The sequence below is a fragment of the Melanotaenia boesemani genome, chromosome 12, assembly GCF_017639745.1.
Source record: "Melanotaenia boesemani isolate fMelBoe1 chromosome 12, fMelBoe1.pri, whole genome shotgun sequence".
Classification (NCBI taxonomy): Eukaryota; Metazoa; Chordata; class Actinopteri; order Atheriniformes; family Melanotaeniidae; genus Melanotaenia; species Melanotaenia boesemani.
In genome coordinates this window covers 5175731-5197740 of record NC_055693.1, presented here as the reverse complement: position 1 = coordinate 5197740, position 22010 = coordinate 5175731, and the positions used below count along the sequence as shown (strand labels likewise).

At 39.1% G+C, this 22010-nt stretch overlaps 1 protein-coding gene across 6 annotated transcripts; it reads left to right on the top strand.

Moving 5' to 3' along the window:
* The first annotated feature begins 4564 nt into the window (after positions 1-4564).
* ddx3xa (DEAD-box helicase 3 X-linked a) lies at positions 4565-21270 on the top strand. Of its 6 annotated transcripts, none has more exons than XM_042002621.1 (20): positions 4565-4895; positions 6077-6125; positions 6668-6715; positions 8025-8084; positions 11088-11195; positions 11595-11730; positions 11987-12091; positions 12175-12274; positions 12362-12497; positions 12681-12778; positions 12863-12961; positions 13055-13215; positions 13298-13442; positions 13731-13875; positions 14170-14220; positions 15372-15553; positions 16822-16939; positions 17029-17182; positions 17898-18010; positions 18187-21270. In XM_042002621.1, the coding sequence occupies exons 1-20, from the start codon at positions 4851-4853 to the stop codon at positions 18270-18272; spliced, it is 2139 nt and encodes a 712-aa protein (XP_041858555.1). In that variant the 5' UTR covers positions 4565-4850; the 3' UTR covers positions 18273-21270. The 6 variants fall into 6 exon arrangements, with proteins under 6 accessions (XP_041858555.1, XP_041858552.1, XP_041858557.1 ...); XM_042002618.1 differs by having other exon boundaries at positions 11088-11261; XM_042002623.1 differs by lacking the exon at positions 8025-8084.
* The last annotated feature ends 740 nt before the right edge of the window (positions 21271-22010 follow it).

Here is a 22010-nt window from a genome sequence, read left to right as displayed (position 1 = left end):
TAAAAATAAAACATACATCATGAGTTAAAGTCGCCATCAAATCAACAAATCACCAAATTTATAAAATCTGTCTTGCAGTATAAGTCCTCTGTACAGTCAGATATATATATATATATTTTTGCCATATTTTTTACCATTAACCAGCTGAGATTTTTATGCCTTTTTAAATACATTTGTCTTTAAATTACAACCACGGCGTTAGACCAGACAACTGGACTGTAGTTGAGATTTGTTTTATTAATTTAACTGATTTTAATGACAAATATGCCCCGTATCTTCTAAAGACAGAGATGCCACTTCCCATTTTATTAACAAATTTATTTATATGTGTTTCCATGGAAGTTTGTCATCTATGACAACTCCCTGCAGCTTTGTCGATGTATACTCTAGCCTTACCAACAAGTGTCTTCCGAGTAAAGCCAACAAAACTTCTAAACCACAGCGAAATATCACCTTACGTGTTCAAAAGACTAGTCCTTAACTTACATTAACAAAAACAAGAAGTTGTTTAATAGAATTATCTGGCTGCACCATAGAGCTGCACCGATCTAGTTTACAACTTCTAAACCTGGGGTGCCCATGTTCGGTCCTCGAGATCCAGCATCCTGCAACTTTTAGATGCAACCCTTCTCCAACTCGCTTGAATCAAATGTCATCTGCATGTCATTCCGCTCTGCAGAGGCCTGGTAACGAGCCAGTCATTTGATTCAGCTGTGTTGGAGAAGGGTTGCATGTAAAAGTTGCAGGATGGTAGATCTTGAGGACCGGACCTGTTCTAAACAAAAGATTCGACGGCGATTTCTGTGATTGGACAGAAGTACCAAAATCCGGCCAATCACATGTCGGAGGCGGGCTGGCCATTTGATGAACTGAGCCAGAAGCCAATCATTACCGAGCATTCAAGAACCATCTTTTCATAGAAAACCTGCAAAAGTGGAACATCAATGGCCGCAGCTCGGGACTGTAACAAAGATGTATTTTTATTCCTTAGATACTTTTTTTCTTTTGTTTGTTATATATATATATATATGACAGTAACGTAAACTGCACGTGTGGATGCTGTAGGCTTGAAATATTTATTTGTCCAGCAGATGGCGCCACATGTTTCACCACACAAATTTCAAATAGTACATAATGTACTGTAGATTTTTTTAGTCTTTTAGAAATGGCGTTTTAAGAACAGAGTCCAAGTGGGCGCAGAATAGAAATGGGGAGTTGCAGAGAGCAAAGACGCACAAACAAATATTGAATTTTAATATAACTTTTTTAAAAATTTGAAAGGGAAATGTAAGGTTGACACCTAAACCTTGTATGGCAGTTTTCTATCAAGTTAGACAACATTTTTTATAAATGGGCAGGTGCTCTTTTCTTCTTGACTTATTCATAAAAACATACTCTGCCAACAAATGACTAATACAGAATGACTAATAGTTCACTGACGCTGCCGCTTAAAGAGCAGTTGCAGAAGTACTCAAATGTCGTGTTGAAGTAAAGGTAGAAGCAACACACTGTTACATCTATCAGTTTTTATTCAAAATGGTCCCCCTCAAAATGTCACAACTAGTTAACTAGATTTTCATGCACTAATGTGTAGATAACTTTAAAGTTACAGCCAGTAAATGAGTAAAGTTCATTTGAATTGCTTTGTCTGCTCCCTCAGATGTTGCATTGATTATTTCAGCTTAGACAGGGTGCACATACAATATTTTATCTGCAAGAATTGAAGATATTGGAGTTTGTTGATCAGTATTTGTGCTTTTAAATTGTCTGATGAGGCAAAGAAATTAACATAATTTCAGAACACCCTTTTATTACTCTGTTTATTAAATATAGCAACACATGCAATTTGCATGTCCGTACATCATCATGTAATCATCATCTGATTACATTTCACTCTTCATATGATTTTCTTCTGAAGTGGGTATTTGCACAGTCTTTGCTTAAGTTAAAGCTTATACTTGACTTAAAACGTTGTTTACTTTAAGAGCTGTACTTCAGCTAAGGTTACAGTAGATTTGACTTTCACCAAAGAGACGTGCTTTTTTTATACGCACACACAGGAGCTGTTTTCTAGTCTTTCAACAACTGCTGACATGAGCAACAATGTCTCAGAGATGACACAAAGGAGGATTTACTGTTCATCAGTTTCACTTCATGATCCATCATGCAAGGATTCAGCCAATCGACCTTTTACCCCAAAGCCAATTACCTCTGGTGTGCCTCATCCCAGCAACATATGGTCTCTTCTGGCCTACTCACTTTACTGGCACGGCACACTGCGAGGGATAAATGACAAGAGCAGGCCGCACAGCCTGCCCTGTATTCTGTACATTAGGCATACTGCCAGAGAGGGAGACAGGAGGGGGGCCGAGAGTAGAAGACATGGAGGATGATGTTGAAGGCTTTGGCTGAGTTTATGTTTGACCCTGCCTTGCCTCACAAAGGATGGCAGATGATGAGGAAACCACCCTCACTGGCCAGCTTTCATCATCTTCTGTAATGTTTAGATATGTTGAAATGTGTGAACTACACTTTCTGTCTCCTCTATCTTTGTTAAGCCTTCATAAAGGCTTCTGTTTGGCCCCCTAGAACTTGCTCCATATTTTCCTGGATCCATTTTTCTTCTTGTGTTTGTATGATACATATATTGTTGACATTCTGTTTATCCAAAGGATTGTTAATTTTCAGAACAGACTCAACAGAAACAAAACTGCTGGATATGCAATAATATGTAATTTTGAGTGTTATTTATTTTTAAGGTGTCTCATTTACCTGTAAGGAATTAAGTCATAGCACAAATAATCAAAGTCCGTTTTATTGTCAATTCTTTCACATGTACAAGACATACAAAGGAATCGAAATAACGTTTCCCACTGTCCCATGATGAAGACAAGACAGGACATTTTAACACTGAAGTAACCAGTAAAGTAAAAGTACAACAAATATCTAACATAACACTGAGTGATTATAAATGAAGTGCAAAGATTTAAGGCATATACTGATCCTAAAAAGTAAGGAAATTAGTGTTTGGGGGATTATTTCTTTGTTGTAACAATACTTCTTGGTAATAAATCTTCTATACTTCGAAAGTCTCTTTATTTCCCTTTTAAATGGGGTAACATTTACAAGGAAAATGCATTTGTTGGATGAGCAGCAGAGATGAGTATGTGCGTTGTGCCTATGACAAATGTACCAAATCTTCTCTGTCAGCAGCAGATTCTTACAGCATAAGATTCTTCTGCATACTTTTTAAGTTTGTAGTACTCCAGGTGCTGACAATCAGTGTCAGATTGAAACCTGATTAGCAGCACCTGTGAGCATGGACCTTGCTGCTGTGACCAGTTGGATCTTAGGGTCAAAGTGTGGAGGAGAAGAGGATAATGCCCTGCCAACTACTGCACCAACAGGGTAACAGCTTTTGATGGAGGCAGGGTGATGGTGTGGGACAGCATCTCACTCAGTGGAAGAACAGGGCTTGTCATCATTGGAGATAATCTCAATGCAAAAAAAAAAAAGAGTATGGAGGTGAGACTTTACAACCAGTGGCAATCCCATATCTCCATAGTCTGGGACTGAACTGTATCCTCCAAGATGACAAGACAGGCCCCTACAGAGCAGGTTTATCAGAGACTACCTCCAGATTTTGGGAGTAGAGGATGTAATGACCTGCAATCCTGACCTCAACCTCACTAAACTGTTGTGGGATCAGTTTTGGATTGCTGCTCATGCCAGAGTGACCAACACAACCACACTGGCTGGCTTGAGACATCCCACAGCAGTGTGTGACCAAGCTTCAGGAGGAGGGGACAGCCCTGCAAGGGATTAATAAAGTATTTCTGATCTGATCTGATCTGTTGTGGCTGGTGTATGGTTCGTCCACATGATACTGAAGCTGCTTGTTAAATGAATAAATTGTTAAATTACCAATATGGTTTGTTTCTTGGACTTCTATCATCCAATCGAATAAATGTCACCAAAGGAGAGCCAATAGCAGAACAAGCTGTTCTAAAGCTGTTTTACCAGGTGGCTGCCTTTCATTGTATCTTCATTTCACAGCTTGACCACTGAATCAGCATCAAGATGTTATTCTACAGAGGTTTAAAGTTATATTTATCTAAAGGACATACTGTACATAAGATAATACGTTTCATCTGCTTATGTGTAAGCTCCTAAAGGTTCAATTCTTGGCGCATTTTAATATACGGGTTATCTTTGAGATTGTTTTTTTGCTTTTTGTAGATAAAAGATTGCTGCACTGTGATTTACTGTGTCAATATTAAGGATCATGATTAATTCAAACAGTGACCCAAAAGAAAAAAAACAAAAAACGAAAAAGAACGATCTTTAGAAAGCCTAGAGAACTATTTTTCAAAACCACTTATATTTTTTTAAACGAGTGTTGGATCTAGACTTTTTTTTCCTTTATAAGTTTTTTTTTACCAGGCATACAATCTGAGATGGAAGGGAGAGAGAGAGAGAAAAAAAAGAAAACATCGCGATATTTGGTCAACAGACGGCAGGTTTATGATCACAGAGGTGATATCTCGCGCTACCTGAACACCCGGCGTCTCATTCCATCACGGTCAAGCCTGCCGGGAGGGGGTTTCAGCTTAACAGCTCCGCAGTTATCATATAATTTAGAAAGTCTTTCAAAATTTATACTTATAACAAACATCGTCTTTTATTTAATTAAAGTAAAAATATTCGTGTAGCATACTTTACGGGTAAACGTCGTTGAAGACAGTAATTTGTATTAAAGGAAAGCTAAGTTAACATTTGAGATCAGTCCGTGGTGCTAACAAAGAAAATCCTTTCTCTTCGGAAATAATCCCCCACTACTCTCTTTAGTTATGAGTCATGTGGTCGTTGATAATCCACACGGTCTAGATCAGCAGGTAAGAGATTTTATTTTCTTCGTTTTCTCTTGTAAAGTTTGTGATTTTCCGTGACGCACGCATAGTTTTGACAGTGAAACTAGGCGCTGCGTTAGCTAAGCCGCTAGCCGGGAGCTAAGCTAACACGGTGGCTGCTAAAATGGAGGTGATCTCGCAGTGGATTGTGATGGCGGAACTTAATACGTTGAGCGAGCAAACTCGGTTATCAAGCTTATTAAATGTTTACCAATTCAACGTGCATAATCACGAACGGATTCCAGGTTAATGTGTTAGTTGTTTTCACTTTCTACGTGAAGTTGTCACGGTTAATGCAAGATTACAGGGTTAGCTAAAACGCAATACCCGGCCGGCATCCTACCACAGCAACCCGGCTAATGAGAGGCCTCCTGAGCCTGAAACGTGGCGCAGGAGGAAAAAAAGTGTTCGCAGCGACCATTAATGCGTCTGTTTCTCTTCGCTTTTTAAACACGTTAATTTAGTTTAAGATTGGACAAACAAATTAACCACACGTTTTAAAGCGTGATATAATAATACACATTTTAACTAACGTTTTATCATAAAACGTTCGACCTTTTTAAAGCTTATGCGACTCTTAATTTTAATTATTTTTTAACCTAATTAATATGATTCTGTTTTTATGGTTCTGTTAATGTCATAAGTCATATAACTGATTATATTGAAGTTATTCATCTCGTAATATTTTAATTGACAAGAAAATGGTTTAAAACTTATAGGAAATCGGTAAGAAAATCCAAAAATCTTAAATATTACTCAAGCGATTTAACTCTTGTAACAACAACCAACAGTTTTTGAATTAGTGTTGTAATTTATTTACCAAAGTCCATGTACCTACTTTATTCCCTATGCTGGTTGGCTCCTCCTACAAAATTTACCAACTGTTTAAAAGGTCGATTTTCCAGTATTATTTTTTTTGGTCGCTACACAATGTGATGGCTATTATCCAAAATGGCGTTGTCTGGATTATTATTGTTATAATAAAATATAATATTAGGTGTTAATGGCCTAAATTCTTATGAATTTTGAGTTTGATTGTTGGTAATATAATGGACAGCTTTACATTTCTGTTCTTGAAAATATTAATTCAGTTAAGTTTGGTTGTTGGATGTCGTGTTTCGGAACTAAATTAGATTTAACATTCTCCTCCTTTTCCCTTTTTATAGCTTGCTGCCCTAGACTTAAACTCTGACGGACAAGGCGGAGGAACTGGCAGTAAGTAATAAATCAGGATTGCATGTCAATGTAACGATAAACACTGGAGATTGCAACTCTTCTGCCTACTTAATGTGTACTCCTTCAGCTTGGTAGGACTAGAAATAGATGCATATTTGATTTATTTTTGTGACACTATATAAAAAATAATGAGTGTGTGTTTCCCATATTACAATGTTAAATTTCAATTTGTAACTTAATCATACTGTTTCCAGTTATAGGTTTGATTATTGATCATGTAATTCATATCTTTTACGACTTGTTAGCCAATTTATATGTCTTGAAAAAGATTTTTAAAAGAATGTAACGTATCTCAACTTAAATAGATGGATTTATTGACAGCTTGGGGTGTCGTGCATGCATGTACTCCTTGTAAAGTAATAGATAATCTACTGTTTGTCTTGTTTTATGATGCTTTAATATAGATTTAATTGAAGTTGCCAAGTGTTTACTGGTTTTATAAGGAAGATAATTTGTTTACTTGACTACGTTGCTGAAAGTGTGGGATTATTGTAGTTTAACAGTGATTTCTCTTCTCTCAGGGCGTTACATTCCACCTCACTTGAGGAACAAAGATGCTTCCAAAAATGGTGAGTTTAACAACCATCTAGTGAGCGACCATCTATGCAAGTTTGACTTTTGGTTTTCTTGATGTTAAAGGGATTTTATTTATTTTTCGTCTTTATATTAAAGTGGGCATGTGTGTTGTACTTACAAGTACTCATGGTCTTCCTTGTAGTAGACAAAGTCAGTCTTTCTAACAGGTGAGTTGGAGCTAAAAGCTACTCCGAAAGTAGCCACCAGACGAGCAAATAAAGATTTCTTAGCCATTAAAGTGAATCGTGTATTGTGAATTTTTATCTAAAAATTCACCTCTGCCTCAGAACGTTTGTCACTGCACTTTCTTCATCGCAGGACGGCCATGTAGCAACACGTTCCCGGTTTGTTCCAAACCGTCCATGTTGAAACGCTGTGGCAACATGAACTGTTACATGGATCCAATTCGTCTGTGATACCTGAGCATGAAATATATTTTTCTCTCAAAATATTCAGCCTATTATAAACTATGCGTAAATTAAGATGCCAAAAATGTTGTTGTGGCTTCCAGAGTTGATTTTAGCTTTGCTACTGTCTACTTCATGCTAGATGGAGAATACTCATGAGGACAACACACAGCCCCAAAAAAACTTTTTTTTTTCTTTTCTTTTCTAAAAGCCCATCAGAGCATGGTAAAAGCAAGCACAATTGAGAAGAAAATTGGTGAGGCTCTGAAACATTTCACAACATTGATCTTTACCAGTCAAGACAACCAAAGAACTAAAAATGATAAGTTGGTATTTTTGCTGCAGCATAAAGGACATCACATTGGTGCACAGAATGAGGAGAGAAAGCCATTTCAAATGGGTTTCATGTCTGTGCAATGTGGCTTTATGGTCTACATAGGGCAAGTGGTAGTGTATGTTGGCTTCAGCCTTGAATTTTCACCCCAGACTGCTCATAAGTTGGAGAATGGGGCTAATTCAAATTGGTATAATTCTATTTAACAATTTCCATGGGTGGTTTATCCCTAAACTCATACTCTGGCTGGTGCATGTCTCACATGTGAACAAGAGGAGTGCTAGCTGTTGGCTGCTCTGATAAGGGAATTGTGGAGGGTGGGTGGGCTTATTTATATCAGGACATTGATCAACGTAGATTTTGTTTTTGTAGCCAGCATGGGGTGGATGTGAGGTGGTTTAAGTCTGTTCTTTTTAGCCTCTTAAAGGCTTTGAATTGGTGCACATTTTGACTGCCATACTCGGCCAGATAATTTCACTTTAAAACCAAACTTGAAATAATGGTACTGTGTCATTGCACACTTGACCTTTTTTCTCGTTTTACTGTTTTCTTATTCCACAGCAGGAAATGCTTATTCCGCTGGTAGACAGTGCGGTTATTCAGTGGCACCAGTAAATTTCTGTAAGTCCCTTCCGTCTGCTTTCGCTGAGGGCAACTTGCATATTCAGATGCATGAAATAGCCATTTTTACACACCAGCAAAGCCAGTGAGAAGGGGTAGAAGGTCAGGTTAGAGCTATACATTTAACAAGAGGAGGTGATGATCAGGTTAATTGATGTGCTTCACTCTGCTGAGATGCTTGCAATCACAATTAAAACAATTTTGATGTGAGCATAAGCTTGTTGAATAAATGCTCTTTTTTTCTTTAAGGTTACAAATTTTAAAGCAAAAAATTAATTTAATTATTTCATTGTACGTTCATGCCCATATTTCACCTGCAATGTCCCCCAAGTTTCCTCTAAGCAGTGCCCACAACCATGGCAGGCTGAGTGTCAGCAAAGACAAAGAACTAACTATGCTTCAGGATGGGATGACTGTCAGATTGGTAACTATTAAATAAAGTAAAACCCAGTACTTAAAAAAAAAAACAACAGAAAAAAACGACCTGCATTAGCCAGTTCTCCTGAGTGAATCTTTTTATAGACTCCTTCCCTACTTTTGCTCAGGTTACCCAAGACTGGCCTCTCAAGAGCTTGCCTTTTACCATGCCTACAGTGGCGGTTGGCGAAACAGATGTGGTATACCTTGACCTCCACCTGCATGCCATGCCACCTACTTGTTGGCATAGTTTCATAGTGTATATAGCTGAATAATAGGGCGTTTATAATGTGCCCTTGCTTTGTCATGGTCACTTGATAAAAGCAGCAGAAATCTGGGCCTAACACTGCTTTGTCAATGCCTGCAAATGAAATTGCTTTTGGTGCATGGTGATGGTGTCTTAAGACCTGCACTGCATCACTAATGCAACACATTAGTTTGCTGACTAATGAATATTAAGACAGCTTCAGCTGTGAAAGAACTAGGAAACTTCTTTTGTATTATCCAATTCAAACCCTCTTAGCTTTAGTTGTCATATTCAGTCAGTCCCACTCACTCTAAATCACACGTCTCTTTTCTTTTGGGTTTGTGTACTTTGAATCTTTGTCTCTGCTTCTTGTTGTGCTGTTGTAAAGTATTGAATAGGGTTATTGATTACCGTGCAGAGTGCTTTTGTCCAGCTGTCTTTTGTGCCAGCAACTTACCACCTGAGGGAATTTCTGTAATCGCTCCTCTCTGCTTCAAGGTTTTCTGGAACAGAAACCTGCCATACTGGCTGGAGCATGACTGAATTCCCTTGACATTTACTTCAAAGTAGTCTGATTATAGGTTGTCCTCTTTGGCCTTTTCTTTGGCACTTTGATTAAATAATTAATTATACAGCTGGGTCTAGCTCTCTTTAGCTGCCTTGAATCAGAATCATCTGGTACGTTTGGATAAGGTAGTCATTTTCCTTCAGCCTGACATGTCACAAACCTAAACTGTAGCTCTTGGCCATAATAAGTCAAAGGAACTTGCAACCAGATGCTGAAGATTGTTGGTTAGCCTCCCTCCCAGAATCCTTATGTTATACAATTCCCACGTTTTATTTACTTTTTCTGAAGGCCACGTATAGATGGACAGACTTAATGTTTGTGTCTAACACGTTGCACTCGGAAGTGGAGCTTGCATAATTTTTGCTGAAACTTAGTTGGAATTTAGTTAATTTTTTAACGTATTGCTGTCTTCTAAGATTAGGTTCCAGCTTTGCTGCATGGTGTGCTTTGCCATGTTTGCAGAGATCCCACTTTTGTCTGATACTAGTCTGAGTAACTACATTCTACCACAAAGTTTTAAAGTCGAGGACAGATTTGTCTTAAGTATGGGAGAAAAAACATGTCTGACCATAACCCTAAGTCTTTGAAAACAGTCATGTGATTGTTGGCTTTTGAGCCTGTTTAGGAATAACTAGGGGTGTAATGGCTGGTTTTATCCAGAGCTGCAAACAGTTATAATTTGGTTTAATTTATTGGATAAAAATTAAGTTGCACATATTGAATTTATACATTTGCCATATCAAATGCTTCAAAAATATGACAAAGCAAATGGTAGTAAAGAATAGAACTTTTATTTTTCTTTTTTGCACATTGCAAACATAAAATATGCATAAATGTCTTATCATTAAGTCCTGTGGCATTATTATACTTGTTTTTACATTTTTATGGTTGTTGTTGATCCTCCACCGAGTGGCCACAAGTTCACCAAACCATTCCTACCAGCAAATTCCAATGTATGGCTGTCTATGGGTAGGGGGCAGACTGGTTTAAATTTCAGATGAGGCTTGTATTGAATCATGAGTTTTCCATTAAACCCCCTAGAAGATTCCAGTGTATGTTTGCATTATCTATTTGCATGGTGGACACTCTGATTTTAATGACTCGGATCAGTATCAGAGACAATGGTTTTGCGATTGCTTGTGAGAGTCACCACAAGGCTTTTGTGTGCTGACATAAAGGGGGCATCGTGACGGATGCATTTACCTGTAGACTCACAGATGTAAGCCAAGAGCCTCACAGATCTATAATCAACTCCTTTCCCTTAACCTGTTCTTTCTTAAAGAGAGCTTGGATCTGTGTGGCTGATGTGGCCCTTGATGCTTTTATAGCCTCAGCTACTTGGCCTTTACATGGGAGTACTAACTGTCCATTGTCCACCTCCCTTATAACCAGCCTCATCCTCAGTCTCCACTGTTAACAGTGTGGCCACCGATGGAAACGATGACACAGCCAGTGTCCAAAGCTGGGCAGATCGTTGTGGTAAATGACGTGTGGTACAGACAAGTCCTGTTGATTGGGTTTATTAGTCAGCAGATTCTCTTTACAAATGCTTTTGTGGCTGCATCTAAAGAACAAGCTTTTGCAAGCACTCAAACCTTTGAATCTATATTATAATATGCTTGAGTAAATTGTATCCCAATCATATGCTGGGAACTGGCTATTGAAGAGACTCAGATAGTAAGGACAAAGTTGAGTCACGTTTTTATTTGTTTGATCTTCAGCTTATTTTCTTGAGTCTCATATCTTCTCTTTTCTCTGTCTTCCAATAAAGATTCACCTGGATGGGATGCCGGACGCACCAATGGATTTGTGAATGGTTACCATGACAACCGCTCAAATGGGGGCTTTGGAGGGCGTGGACCCTCTCGCAATGATAGAGGTGGGCGTGGCGCCTACCGTGGTAACAGGGGTGGAGGCTCGTTTAATCAACCATTACAAAATGCAGGTGGGGACATCTGTTCTTTAAAGCGTTAAACTGTAGCTGTAGATGTAAAACTCCACCCTCCCCCCACGCTTTCTATTTAATTTTTATATTAATCATATCATTCTGCATTTATTCTTGCAGTACTTAACAAAAAAAACCAAAAACTATTAGCAACGTTAGCACGGTAGTTTGAAGAATTTGAGCGATCTAAGTGCATTTTGCTTTAGGAGAAACACGGGTAGGCTCTGCTGTTGGTAAGAAACTGGCATCATCTGATGTCTTAAAAGCTGATTTGCCAGACAGATCTCAAAGAATATTAGTAACAGGCTTTTTTTTTTCCAACCATGATTACAGGGTTTGGGAATTTTGAAAACAAAGATGGTGGCTGGGGAGGACCTCCTAGGGATGCTGCCTACAACAGCTTTGGAGGCCGAAATGACAGGTCCAAATCTGCCTTCTTCAATGACCGTGGGGCGGGCTCAAGAGGAAGGTGTGTACAGTGTCATCTGTAATGTCTTAATGCTTTTAATCTGGATATTTATAGTGGTAAAAGTTTTTTTCAAATAGTTTATTTAACAAAGATGATAGACTAAGTTTAAGGTATCACACAAATGTAATAAAAAGTGTCCAGTTAGGTTTGCACAGATTCATTAAGAAAAGAAGAAACAGATAACCTCTTTATTGAAAATTAAAATAAAGTGGGATTTTTTGCTGCATATAATTACTTATTGTGTCCAAATGTCCAGATATGAGCGTGGAGGCTTTGCCGGTGGAGGAAATAGCCGCTGGGTGGAGGATGCCAGAGAAGATGACTGGTCCAAACCCACTGCTCCCAACGAGCGTTTGGAACAGTAAGACAGATTCTGCTCACACAGTCACAGCCATCATTATCTGGGCTAAAACTAAAACCTCAGTTTACTTTATCATTTTCCAGTGAGCTTTTCTCTGGAAGCAACACTGGGATAAATTTTGAGAAGTATGATGATATTCCTGTGGAGGCTACTGGTGCAAACAGCCCACCCCACATTGAGAGTGTAAGTCTGTCCTGACCTCCTTTTTTTTTTTTTTTTTTATGTAAGAATTTTTTGTTTTAACCTTTGGATTGTGTGATTGTTCTTTAGTTCCATGATGTGGACATGGGTGAGATCATCATGGGGAACATCACCCTGAGCAGGTACACTCGTCCCACCCCTGTTCAGAAGCACGCCATCCCAATCATAAAGTCCAAGAGAGACCTGATGGCCTGCGCCCAGACTGGTTAGTTTTCCTGTTATAGGGTGTGCAAACAAATTAAAAACAGAAACCTTAAAATTTTTCAGTGTGATATTTATTATATTTTATTCTGTTTTGCACTTATTTGAGGGCTTTGTAATTTAGTTGCACTTGTTGCAGTGACAATAAAGTTCTATTCTATGGAGCTTAATACCTGCTGTATTTCAGGCTCTGGTAAGACTGCTGCTTTCTTGCTGCCGGTGCTGAGTCAGATCTACACCGACGGAGCAGGAGATGCTCTGCAGGCTGCAAAGAACAGTGGTCAGGTACTGGAGAAACTTCACAGTAACCAAACATATTCCACATGACTATTTTGGCTTGTTTTAATAGGCATTTTTTCCTGTCTTCAGGAGAATGGAAGGTATGGCCGGCGTAAACAGTACCCAATCTCCCTCGTCCTGGCTCCGACCAGAGAACTAGCTTTGCAGATCTATGATGAGGCGAGGAAGGTGAGCTCAAAGCTCGTAGATACCGCTTTCTGGCATTGGCATGTTTACCTTTTAACGTTGAATCACAAAGCTGTTTTTCTTCCTGATTTCTAGTTTGCCTACCGCTCACGGGTGCGTCCCTGCGTGGTTTATGGCGGTGCTGATATTGGCCAGCAGATCAGGGATTTGGAGAGAGGCTGTCACCTGCTGGTGGCCACACCTGGACGTCTGGTTGATATGATGGAGAGGGGCAAGATCGGCCTGGACTACTGCAAGTCAGTAAAGCTGTAGGATTGAAAATAAATTGAAATGTGATGTCAGTATTTGTTGGTTATTGAATAGTAAATGTAATTACAGCTACTTGGTTCTGGATGAGGCTGACCGCATGTTGGACATGGGTTTTGAGCCACAGATCAGGCGCATAGTGGAACAAGATACAATGCCACCTAAAGGCATCCGTCAAACTATGATGTTCAGCGCCACTTTCCCCAAAGAGATCCAGGTACGTTGGACTGACCAGCAAACATAGTCACACTGATTATTATAAACATATCATATTATAATGTACAATGGTAATAAAACTTAGAATCAGTATCACCTTAAACACAAAACATGTTTGTAGTGCAGCTGTGTAATAAATTTGAGGGATGACGGTAACAGTAGGAAGTTTGGCAGTAACATTATAGTAATAATAATGGATGTGTGTTTATATAAGCTTGTATAATCTACAATACTTAGATACAATAGTGGATCTTTGAAGTAATAGGAAATAATACATTTTTATTTGTAGATCCTGGCTCGTGACTTCCTGGAGGACTACATTTTCCTGGCAGTGGGGCGTGTTGGTTCCACTTCAGAAAACATCACCCAGAAGGTGGTTTGGGTAGAGGAGACCGACAAGAGGTCCTTCCTCCTGGACCTGCTCAATGCCACAGGTAGGAAATGCACGCACAGCTTTTTTTTTCCCCCTCCATCTGAAGGTAACATTGGGCTCTAACTCATCATCCTGTGTTTCAGTTTGACCCACACCAAGCTAATATTAACTTTGCTACAGTTCTGCTAAGAAATTTTCATTATGGCAAGACCTTACATTGGGGTAAAAAGTATCTGTCAGGGGGTGGGGAGGCACTGAAGTCTCATGCCAGGTTTCCTTCTCATTATGATCTAAAGCTGTTTAAGTTGTGTACTGCGCAGCCTTGCGTTTACTGGCTGGTTTGGTTTTATCTTAGTTATTCCCAGTGAGGTTCAGGAAAATGTGACAGAGACCCCAGAGAAGCCAGGTAAGTGTGAACAATGCTACAACTTCACTGTGATCCACAAGCCAGAAACATTACATCCCACAGCTCATCCTGTCCCTCCTCTCCCCAGCTGACATGCTGCCTCAGTTTTTTCTTTTCTTTCTTTTTGTCTTTTCCAGTAAGAGTTTGCTGGGCCAACAGCAACTTTTGTCTTGCACTCTTTGTATTCTACAAGCGTACTATCTCTCTCAAATAAAAATTCACAGTTAGCACCGTGTTACATCTCGGGCACAAAGGTCAGCTGATTCAGTACAATCGTTGTTTTCTCCATGAGTTAGATGGTTGTGACGTGTAGGGGTACTGGCTGGTTTCAGAGAACATAACATTTTGACATTTTTCTTTTTCACCCTTCAAGCAGCTGTAAAAGGATAACTGAATCGGACATTGTTGGGATTTTATTTCAGATTGCCTTTCACAAATTCCACTCCCTGCTGATGTAATGTAGAAGCCCTGTGGTTTGTCAGTTGAATAATCATTTGATTTAATATTAGTTTTGTGGCATTACCTCAGTAATTTTCAAGGCTAGCACGGAAAGTTTGATTCATATCATGAGAATAGGCTGCATTGGGTAGATGGCTCGTCTTTCCTCTATCATTTCCACAGTTTGGACTGTAACGTCCTCTGTCTAGAGTTTCATGGAAGGAGCTTTGGTGGATGTGGCTTATTTTTCCTGGCTTTTGCCAGAGTGCATTGGCAAAACAGTTTAGCAGCGAATGCTAACACTAGGGATGGCCTGACCTTACCCATTGTCCCTCATTTATTATCTCAAGCTTTTTTTCTGATAGCCATTAATGCCATATATGATATGTTGATTAATATATTGATCAAATTGTTAAGATATGGTTCAAATCCAATTAAGTTGTTTAATTTTTAGTGCTGTGGGCAGATAAACTGAAGGCTGTGGAGAGTTAATGGTTGTCAGTAAACGTAAAGCTTTTTATGCAACCCTTGTCTTCATTTATAAGTTGTCATTGTTAAAAATTTTTTTATGCTTTGATCTTGCAGTTGCCTCTTCATAAGACAGTTTTAATTTCCTTTTTTCCATATTAGTTTAAAAAACAAAAATAATTCTATGTAAATTCTTGTTCTTATTGATCAGTTTTGTTTTGTTTTCTTATTTTCTGGCCATGCAGGAAAAGATTCCCTGACTTTGGTATTTGTTGAAACAAAGAAAGGAGCCGACGCTCTGGAAGACTTTCTTTACCGCGAGGGTTACGCCTGCACCAGCATCCATGGAGATCGATCCCAGAGGGACAGAGAGGAAGCTCTGCATCAGTTCCGGTCTGGACGCTGTCCCATCTTGGTGGCTACAGCTGTAAGTTTTCTTAGATTCTCTCAGAACAGGAGTCTGCAATATTTACTAATAAGAGCCGTTTTTACTACCTGTCCCATAGGCGCAAAACCCAGGGATGTCGAACGCCGGTCCTCGAGGGCCATTGTCCTGCAGGCTTGATGATTCATTGTGTAAAACTTAACAAGTTATGAATCAGATGACCTCATTCATATGAGTGGCCCTCGAGGACCAGAGTTTAAGATCCCTGCACGAAACTTATCTGACTCTTAAAAATAACTTGCAACAAACAAAACTGTTAACATTTTATCGCTTTGCGTCGTGACATAAGGAAAAATCAAACCTTTGCACCATCAGAGTTCAGTGCTGTTGTCATTTTAATGGTCCTGTCCTTCAGTGTTTACACAGAGGCATCTCTCATTTAGTTCATGGTTTAATTCTGATATTTTAATGAATTATTATTCGGTGCATTTTCTATTTGTGAAAGGCCTTCTGTACCTTACAAGCTCCTGACTTTCCACAAAACCTGCAGCGTAGGCTCAGTTTGGGGCTTGATTATAACTTTTTTTTTTTTTTTTTTTTTGGTTTGGTACTTTTTTAGTATATGCTGTTTGCTCTGGAAATGTCTTTCAGTGTTACATTTTTTATTGTCTGATCATTTTTCACAACAAATCAAGCTAACAGGTTTACCAGTATTGTTGGCACTGTCTCAGTCCATGCAGAATTTTGTTCTAGAGCTAGTTCAGAAGGGTTGAAGAGCCGTATCCAGCGCTATAGCTGTGGGTTGCAGACCTCTGTCTTAGACCACTTACGTCTTGGGTTTTCAAACTCATTTAATTCGATTCACAAGAAATAAATACCCACAACATTTTAGGTTGTATTGTGCACTTTTTTTGGATAATCTGGATCTTTGTCTTAAATGGTTGTCTTTTGCTTCTTTTTAAAGCTTTTTTCTATTTAACCACAGTAGATTGGCTTCAGGATTTCTTAGATCTATTTATTTTATTTACACATATTCCATTTGAGAGGTGTCAGCTTCATCTTAACCAGGTAGAAGTGTCTCAAAAGGAACTCCACAGAAAAATGTTAGTGCTTAAATACTTTGTGTTTTGCTTTTGCGCTTGGATGAATTCCTGGAGGGAAACTGAGCCAGCTGGTTCAGTGAGGAGTCTCTGGCTGAACAGGCAAATTATTCATTTCCAAACTCCAATGCTAACAGACAGAAGGAAAATCTTGATCAAGTGCTTCCTAGTGCTCTTACCAGATGTTTATTTTTCCCCTCTGCTGTCCAGGTGGCTGCTCGAGGTCTGGACATCTGCAACGTGAAGCACGTCATTAACTTTGATTTGCCCAGTGACATTGAGGAATACGTTCACCGTATTGGCCGTACGGGACGTGTGGGCAACCTTGGTACGAACCTACTTCCTTTCCATAAACCCCTGCTCTTACGTAGCTTCAGTAGCTGTCATATCATGAACTGTCTGTAATATCTTGTTCAGGTCTGGCCACGTCGTTCTTTAACGACAAAAACAGCAACATTACCAAAGACTTGCTGGACATCCTGGTTGAGGCCAAGCAGGAGGTTCCCTCCTGGCTTGAGAGCCTGGCCTACGAACACCAGCACAAGAGCACCAACCGAGGACGCTCCAAGAGGTAATGACCATACTCAGCAGATACCACAAAGACTTAAAATCATCCTTTGTTAAAGGAAACGTGTTTGTAAGCCATAATTCATTGTTTGGGCATTGTTGAAGCTTGAATTACTTATTTTCCCATAAACAGAAAAAGGATTTTTTTTGTGTTTTTGTTTTGTTTTTGCTAATGTAAGCACTCTTACAATTTAGTAACAGTAGAAAAGTAATTTTCTATGGATTTCACCTGATGCAGACTAGTTTGTAGATGCAACAAAACAGATCAGTCTTTGAATTTAGGTGGCAACGACAAAACGAAAAATAGTCCTTCAAACCCCGTTAGATGTCTATAAATAAATCCTGTTCTTTGAGATCCATTAATGTAGGGTTTAAAAAAAAAGCTAAGATTTTGACCTGATTGAGTTTATGGCAAATGGGAGGGAATTATAATACCACCCTTTCTCATTATAAATGAGTTTTCATTACAAAAACAAAGAATAAATAAATTATAACAATAATGAGCAAATAATTGTAATAATGGGGATAAGAATAATAATATTGGTGATAGTAGAGATTTATTATCAGCCAGTGTTTGAGCCGTACAGCCTCAACCATCCAAAATCAGACCCACCTCGTACACAAGAAAGTAATATTCTTTCTCCGAGCCGTCCATCATTTCAAGCAGGGATGATTTGGAGCAACCACCTAATAACAAGCTCTAAATAAATCTTGTTTAGGTTCTCTGGCGGTTTCGGAGCTAGAGACTACCGTCAGGCGTCTGGTGGTGCTGGAAGCTTCAACAGCAACCGTTCAGGGCGCAACACTGGAGGAAATCGTGGCTTTGGTGGCGGTAAGAAAACTGTTTAAAACCTTTGTTGCTCCTTGTGTTGGACAACAGCCGCATTTCTGCTATATTCAAGTTGATTTTGGCCATCTATATATCTCATATTAATAAATAGTGATTGAACATTTCTGTAAACACGGATCCTCTTTCATGCAACTTCCATTTTTAAATTATCTTCACAGGTGGCTTTGGTGGCAACTTCTACAGCAACGATGGCTACGGAGGAAATTACAGCCACTCTGGAAGTGTAGATTGGTGGGGGAACTAGTCAGCATAGGAATAGGTTGCCATGCCAACCCAGTGGAAACCACATGTTAACTTAAGCCAGACCATACCAACCTTCCCTGTGTAGCTTCACTGACACACAGTACATTACCAACCCTGGTTCTCTGCCATTCGCTTCTCTCATAAAGGAAGTGCAGCACGACGCAAAGGAAATCACCAGCATGTGCAAAGCACTGGAGACGGCAGAGATTCACACACCTCAGAGTGAGCATGGATGCTGACGTGCATTGTCTGACAGTAACGTTGGACTTTCATTGTTCAAAGTATTTTTGTTCTTTTTTTGCGGGGAGGGAGGGGCTGGGGGGACGGGTGGGGGGGACCCAACTGAGTAACCTGAGGATCATTTGTATGTTAATGTACTGTGCCTTTTGAATTTAAACGGGAAATTTCAATGTTTTCATTTCACCAGATGAACCTGGCCAAGAGCTCTAAATTTGTTTTTACTATTTTGTTTGGTGAAATACTAGAAAGGTAAAATAAGCTTGGACTTAATCAAACCTTGGCAAACACTTGGGTGTTGTGACTTTTGAGTCATGATTCCATTTGAACCTCAAATTTTTGCAGGAACATCATGTAGCTTTTTCTATTGTCAAACAGCTAATGGAGTCATTACTATATCTGAAAAACTGGGCCACTCTGTGAAGCAACTGTGTTTTAATCCTAAGGGACAAAGTTACATTAGTTTTTCTTTGTTTTTGCTCACTCTATCCTGGACAGGCTCCTTTTTATGGACATGGTCGTCTTTGAAATAGCCATTCCTATTGTAATCTTAAGAAACACAGAAGTCGTTAAGCTCAGTGCCAACAATCGCTGAGGTAAAAGAAATAAATGCTGGAACTCGTTACTCCACTTTTCAATTGACTTGACAGTGTTATGGCAGCTAGTATGTTACCAAGTGCTAGCTACATTAAGTGGGCGGTGTTTTTTTTGTTTTTTTTTACTTGACATTTTCGGTGCAGGCGTTTGCAAATTTTAAAAAACTGAGTCAGTTTTTTTTTCTTTTATAATTGTTTCTCTACAAATGTAAATCAAACGATGCCTGCCATCTTGAAAGTGAAGTTCAAAATGGCTGCATAAAGGACCACAGCATCGGGAGGGCTGAGCGTGGTTGACATTAAGTTAATTGACCTGCAGCCACGAGGCCCTTATGGTATTCTACGCTTGCAAGTGTTTTGTTTTTTGGTCAAGGAGAAAGGACACGTGAACTGAGTCGCAGGCTTAACTTTATTACAAACGTTTTCTCTTTTCAAGCTGCGTTGGAGGCATGGCTCATCTTCAAGAGACAGACATTCTGAACGATCACTGAGGTTTTCAATTTACCAGCGACGAACGAACAGAGCGGGGTCGAGCAGCACTCCGACCACGAGGAAAAGGGGAATGGGAGGGGCGTGATATTTTTTCAGTGCACCGCCGCTGGCAGTGGCTTCAGTTTCCATAGCTGCGTAGCTGAAATGTGGAGGTGGCCAAAGATGGAGGGGGTGTATACGCCTCCTTTATGGAACATACAAGTACTGTCGGGTCTTCTGGGAGTTCATCTGCTCAGATATTTACAGGAAAAATAAAAATCCGCGGCTTTTCCTCTTAAAGAGGAGCAGCCTTTGAGGGGCAGAGAGGCAGGGCGTCCGCGAAAATGTTCCCAATTCTCATCAGGTGTGTTGTGCCTTGAAACCTTTATTTTTTTCTTAAAGAAATAGATCTAAAAGCGGATGCACTGACAGTGTTGAGAACTTGAGATTGAATGGTGCTACTTGATTTAGGCGTGTAGGCCCTTGTATGTCGTGCCCATAAAGTTTTACAAAAGTTGTTTTATTGCACATCTAGAGTTTTATATAGATGTCTTGGATATGTGTCCTTAAGCTTCCAAATATGTGTGAGGAGATTGTGGGGGGAGAAGAAAAAAAACGCAGCTTGTTTATAAAGGGGGAAGGGCTCTCAACATTTAAAACCAGGAATTATTTGGGACCAGGGGATTTAGCAGTCGGGGGGGAATTTAGCCATTTGCACAGATTTCTAGATTCTACTTTTGCTGCTAGTTTTGTGTAATTTATTAAGCATTTTTGACAAATATTTATTTTTGTAAGCCTCAAAGTGATTCTTTGAAAGTTTCAGAAACTTGACCAAAAGACAGTACAAAAAACACTGGCACTTGAATGTTGAATGTCACCTGTATGCGTGAAATTTATATATTTCGGGGTAGTGTGAGCTTTTTAATGTTTAAGATACATTGGACTCGGTAAATATCCACAGCTGTTTCAAGGCCTCCTCATGGCCAGTCATCTCTATTAAAATATACCAATTGGTCATCAAAATTTGAAGTGTAATTGAACAAACATGCCAAGGTTTGGAATAAAGCTGTCAAAAAAGAGCAAATAAATTTCCTAAGCATATCAGTGCAGAAGTGTTCAGATTCTCTAACTGTGTGCATTATTGGTTCTTTAGTCTAATTTGACCTAATTGTTTTTCTCCAGTCAATGTCTGGCACATGGCAATCCTTAAAGAAACAAACATGTGGTTTAATCTCATTGTTGTATTTGCATATATGACACCTCTCGAGTTGTCCTCGAGTGTGGAGTAGGTCGGTAGCTTTGATTCATTTCCAGACTGCGGTTTGGAAACGAATAGGTGGTTCTGTGCAGAACCGGAGACTTGTTCCACCATCTCTGGAGAACCCCAGAGCTCTTTAGATGTAGACTTTGCTTTTCTGTATTAGCTTCTAGGCTACTGCACTGCATGGGAAGTACTCAGCTGTGCAACTTGTATGATTTTACTAAAATAAAAAGTTTGAATGCGGAAGTATCTGGAAAATCAAGCATGTTTCACCAATAATTGTTTACTGTAGATATGCAGAGAAGACTTGTAGCAAAGCAGCCTGCTGCCTTGTGTGGGTTCAAGGCAGACAGGTGGCAAATTCAATTTGGTATGGATTGGATGAGCTTTGTTTATTTTGAAAAGTGCATAAAAGATTTCCTTTGTAAATTAAACTGTCTTGTCTGAATTTGTCCAAACATTTTGCTTGAGTGTGACCTTTTTAATATGGGAGCCATATTATCAGGGGCAAAGCATTTTACAGCTTTCTTATTTGACCTTAAACATTATTAAAATGTCAATTTGTTCTGGTTGATGCATACAAGATACTCCCAGCAGATCATTTTAGCACAAACTTGTTGACCTAATTAAAATGCTTGTCCACAGCGTGTAGCAGCAGAACTTAAATGATTAAACTGTTTTTATATCACTTGTTTACTCAAATGAGCTTCAGGTTTCAGATCATTTGCAACTTTGTGACCTTAATTCTTAATTTATTTTATGTCTACTAATGCCCAAAATGGCAGCTTTTTTTGGGGGTCTTGGTTGAATTTCAGCTGTACAAAGCAAACAAGACGAGCACTATACATGCAACTAAAATACACTAAAACCTTCTTTGGTTAACTTTGACTTTAAAACTTTTAAATGCAAATGTACAACTATTCCATTTCAGTACTTACTGAACAACATGCTGTTCTCTAATAAGGTGAATAACCACAAAAAGGTGTCAGAACCAAGAGCTGACCACTAAATGCTCTGATTCAATGATGGCTTGTATAAAAATATCCCTCTACTGTTCATGTTTTGACATCGCAGGACTGAGACAACACCTTTTGTTTTAATAAACAGGTGAAGGAATTACCATTGCATGATTCTATATATATATATATATATATATATATATATTTTTTTTTTT

Excerpts from the sequence above, each read along its gene's own strand:
- ddx3xa (XM_042002618.1), top strand. The coding sequence starts at position 4,851 with ATGAGTCATGTGGTCGTTGATAATCCACACGGTCTAGATCAGCAG. Across the intron at positions 11,731-11,986 it reads GGGGCGGGCTCAAGAGGAAG|ATATGAGCGTGGAGGCTTTG; the intron begins GTGTGTACAGTG and ends CCAAATGTCCAG. Across the intron at positions 15,554-16,821 it reads CCATCTTGGTGGCTACAGCT|GTGGCTGCTCGAGGTCTGGA; the intron begins GTAAGTTTTCTT and ends TCTGCTGTCCAG.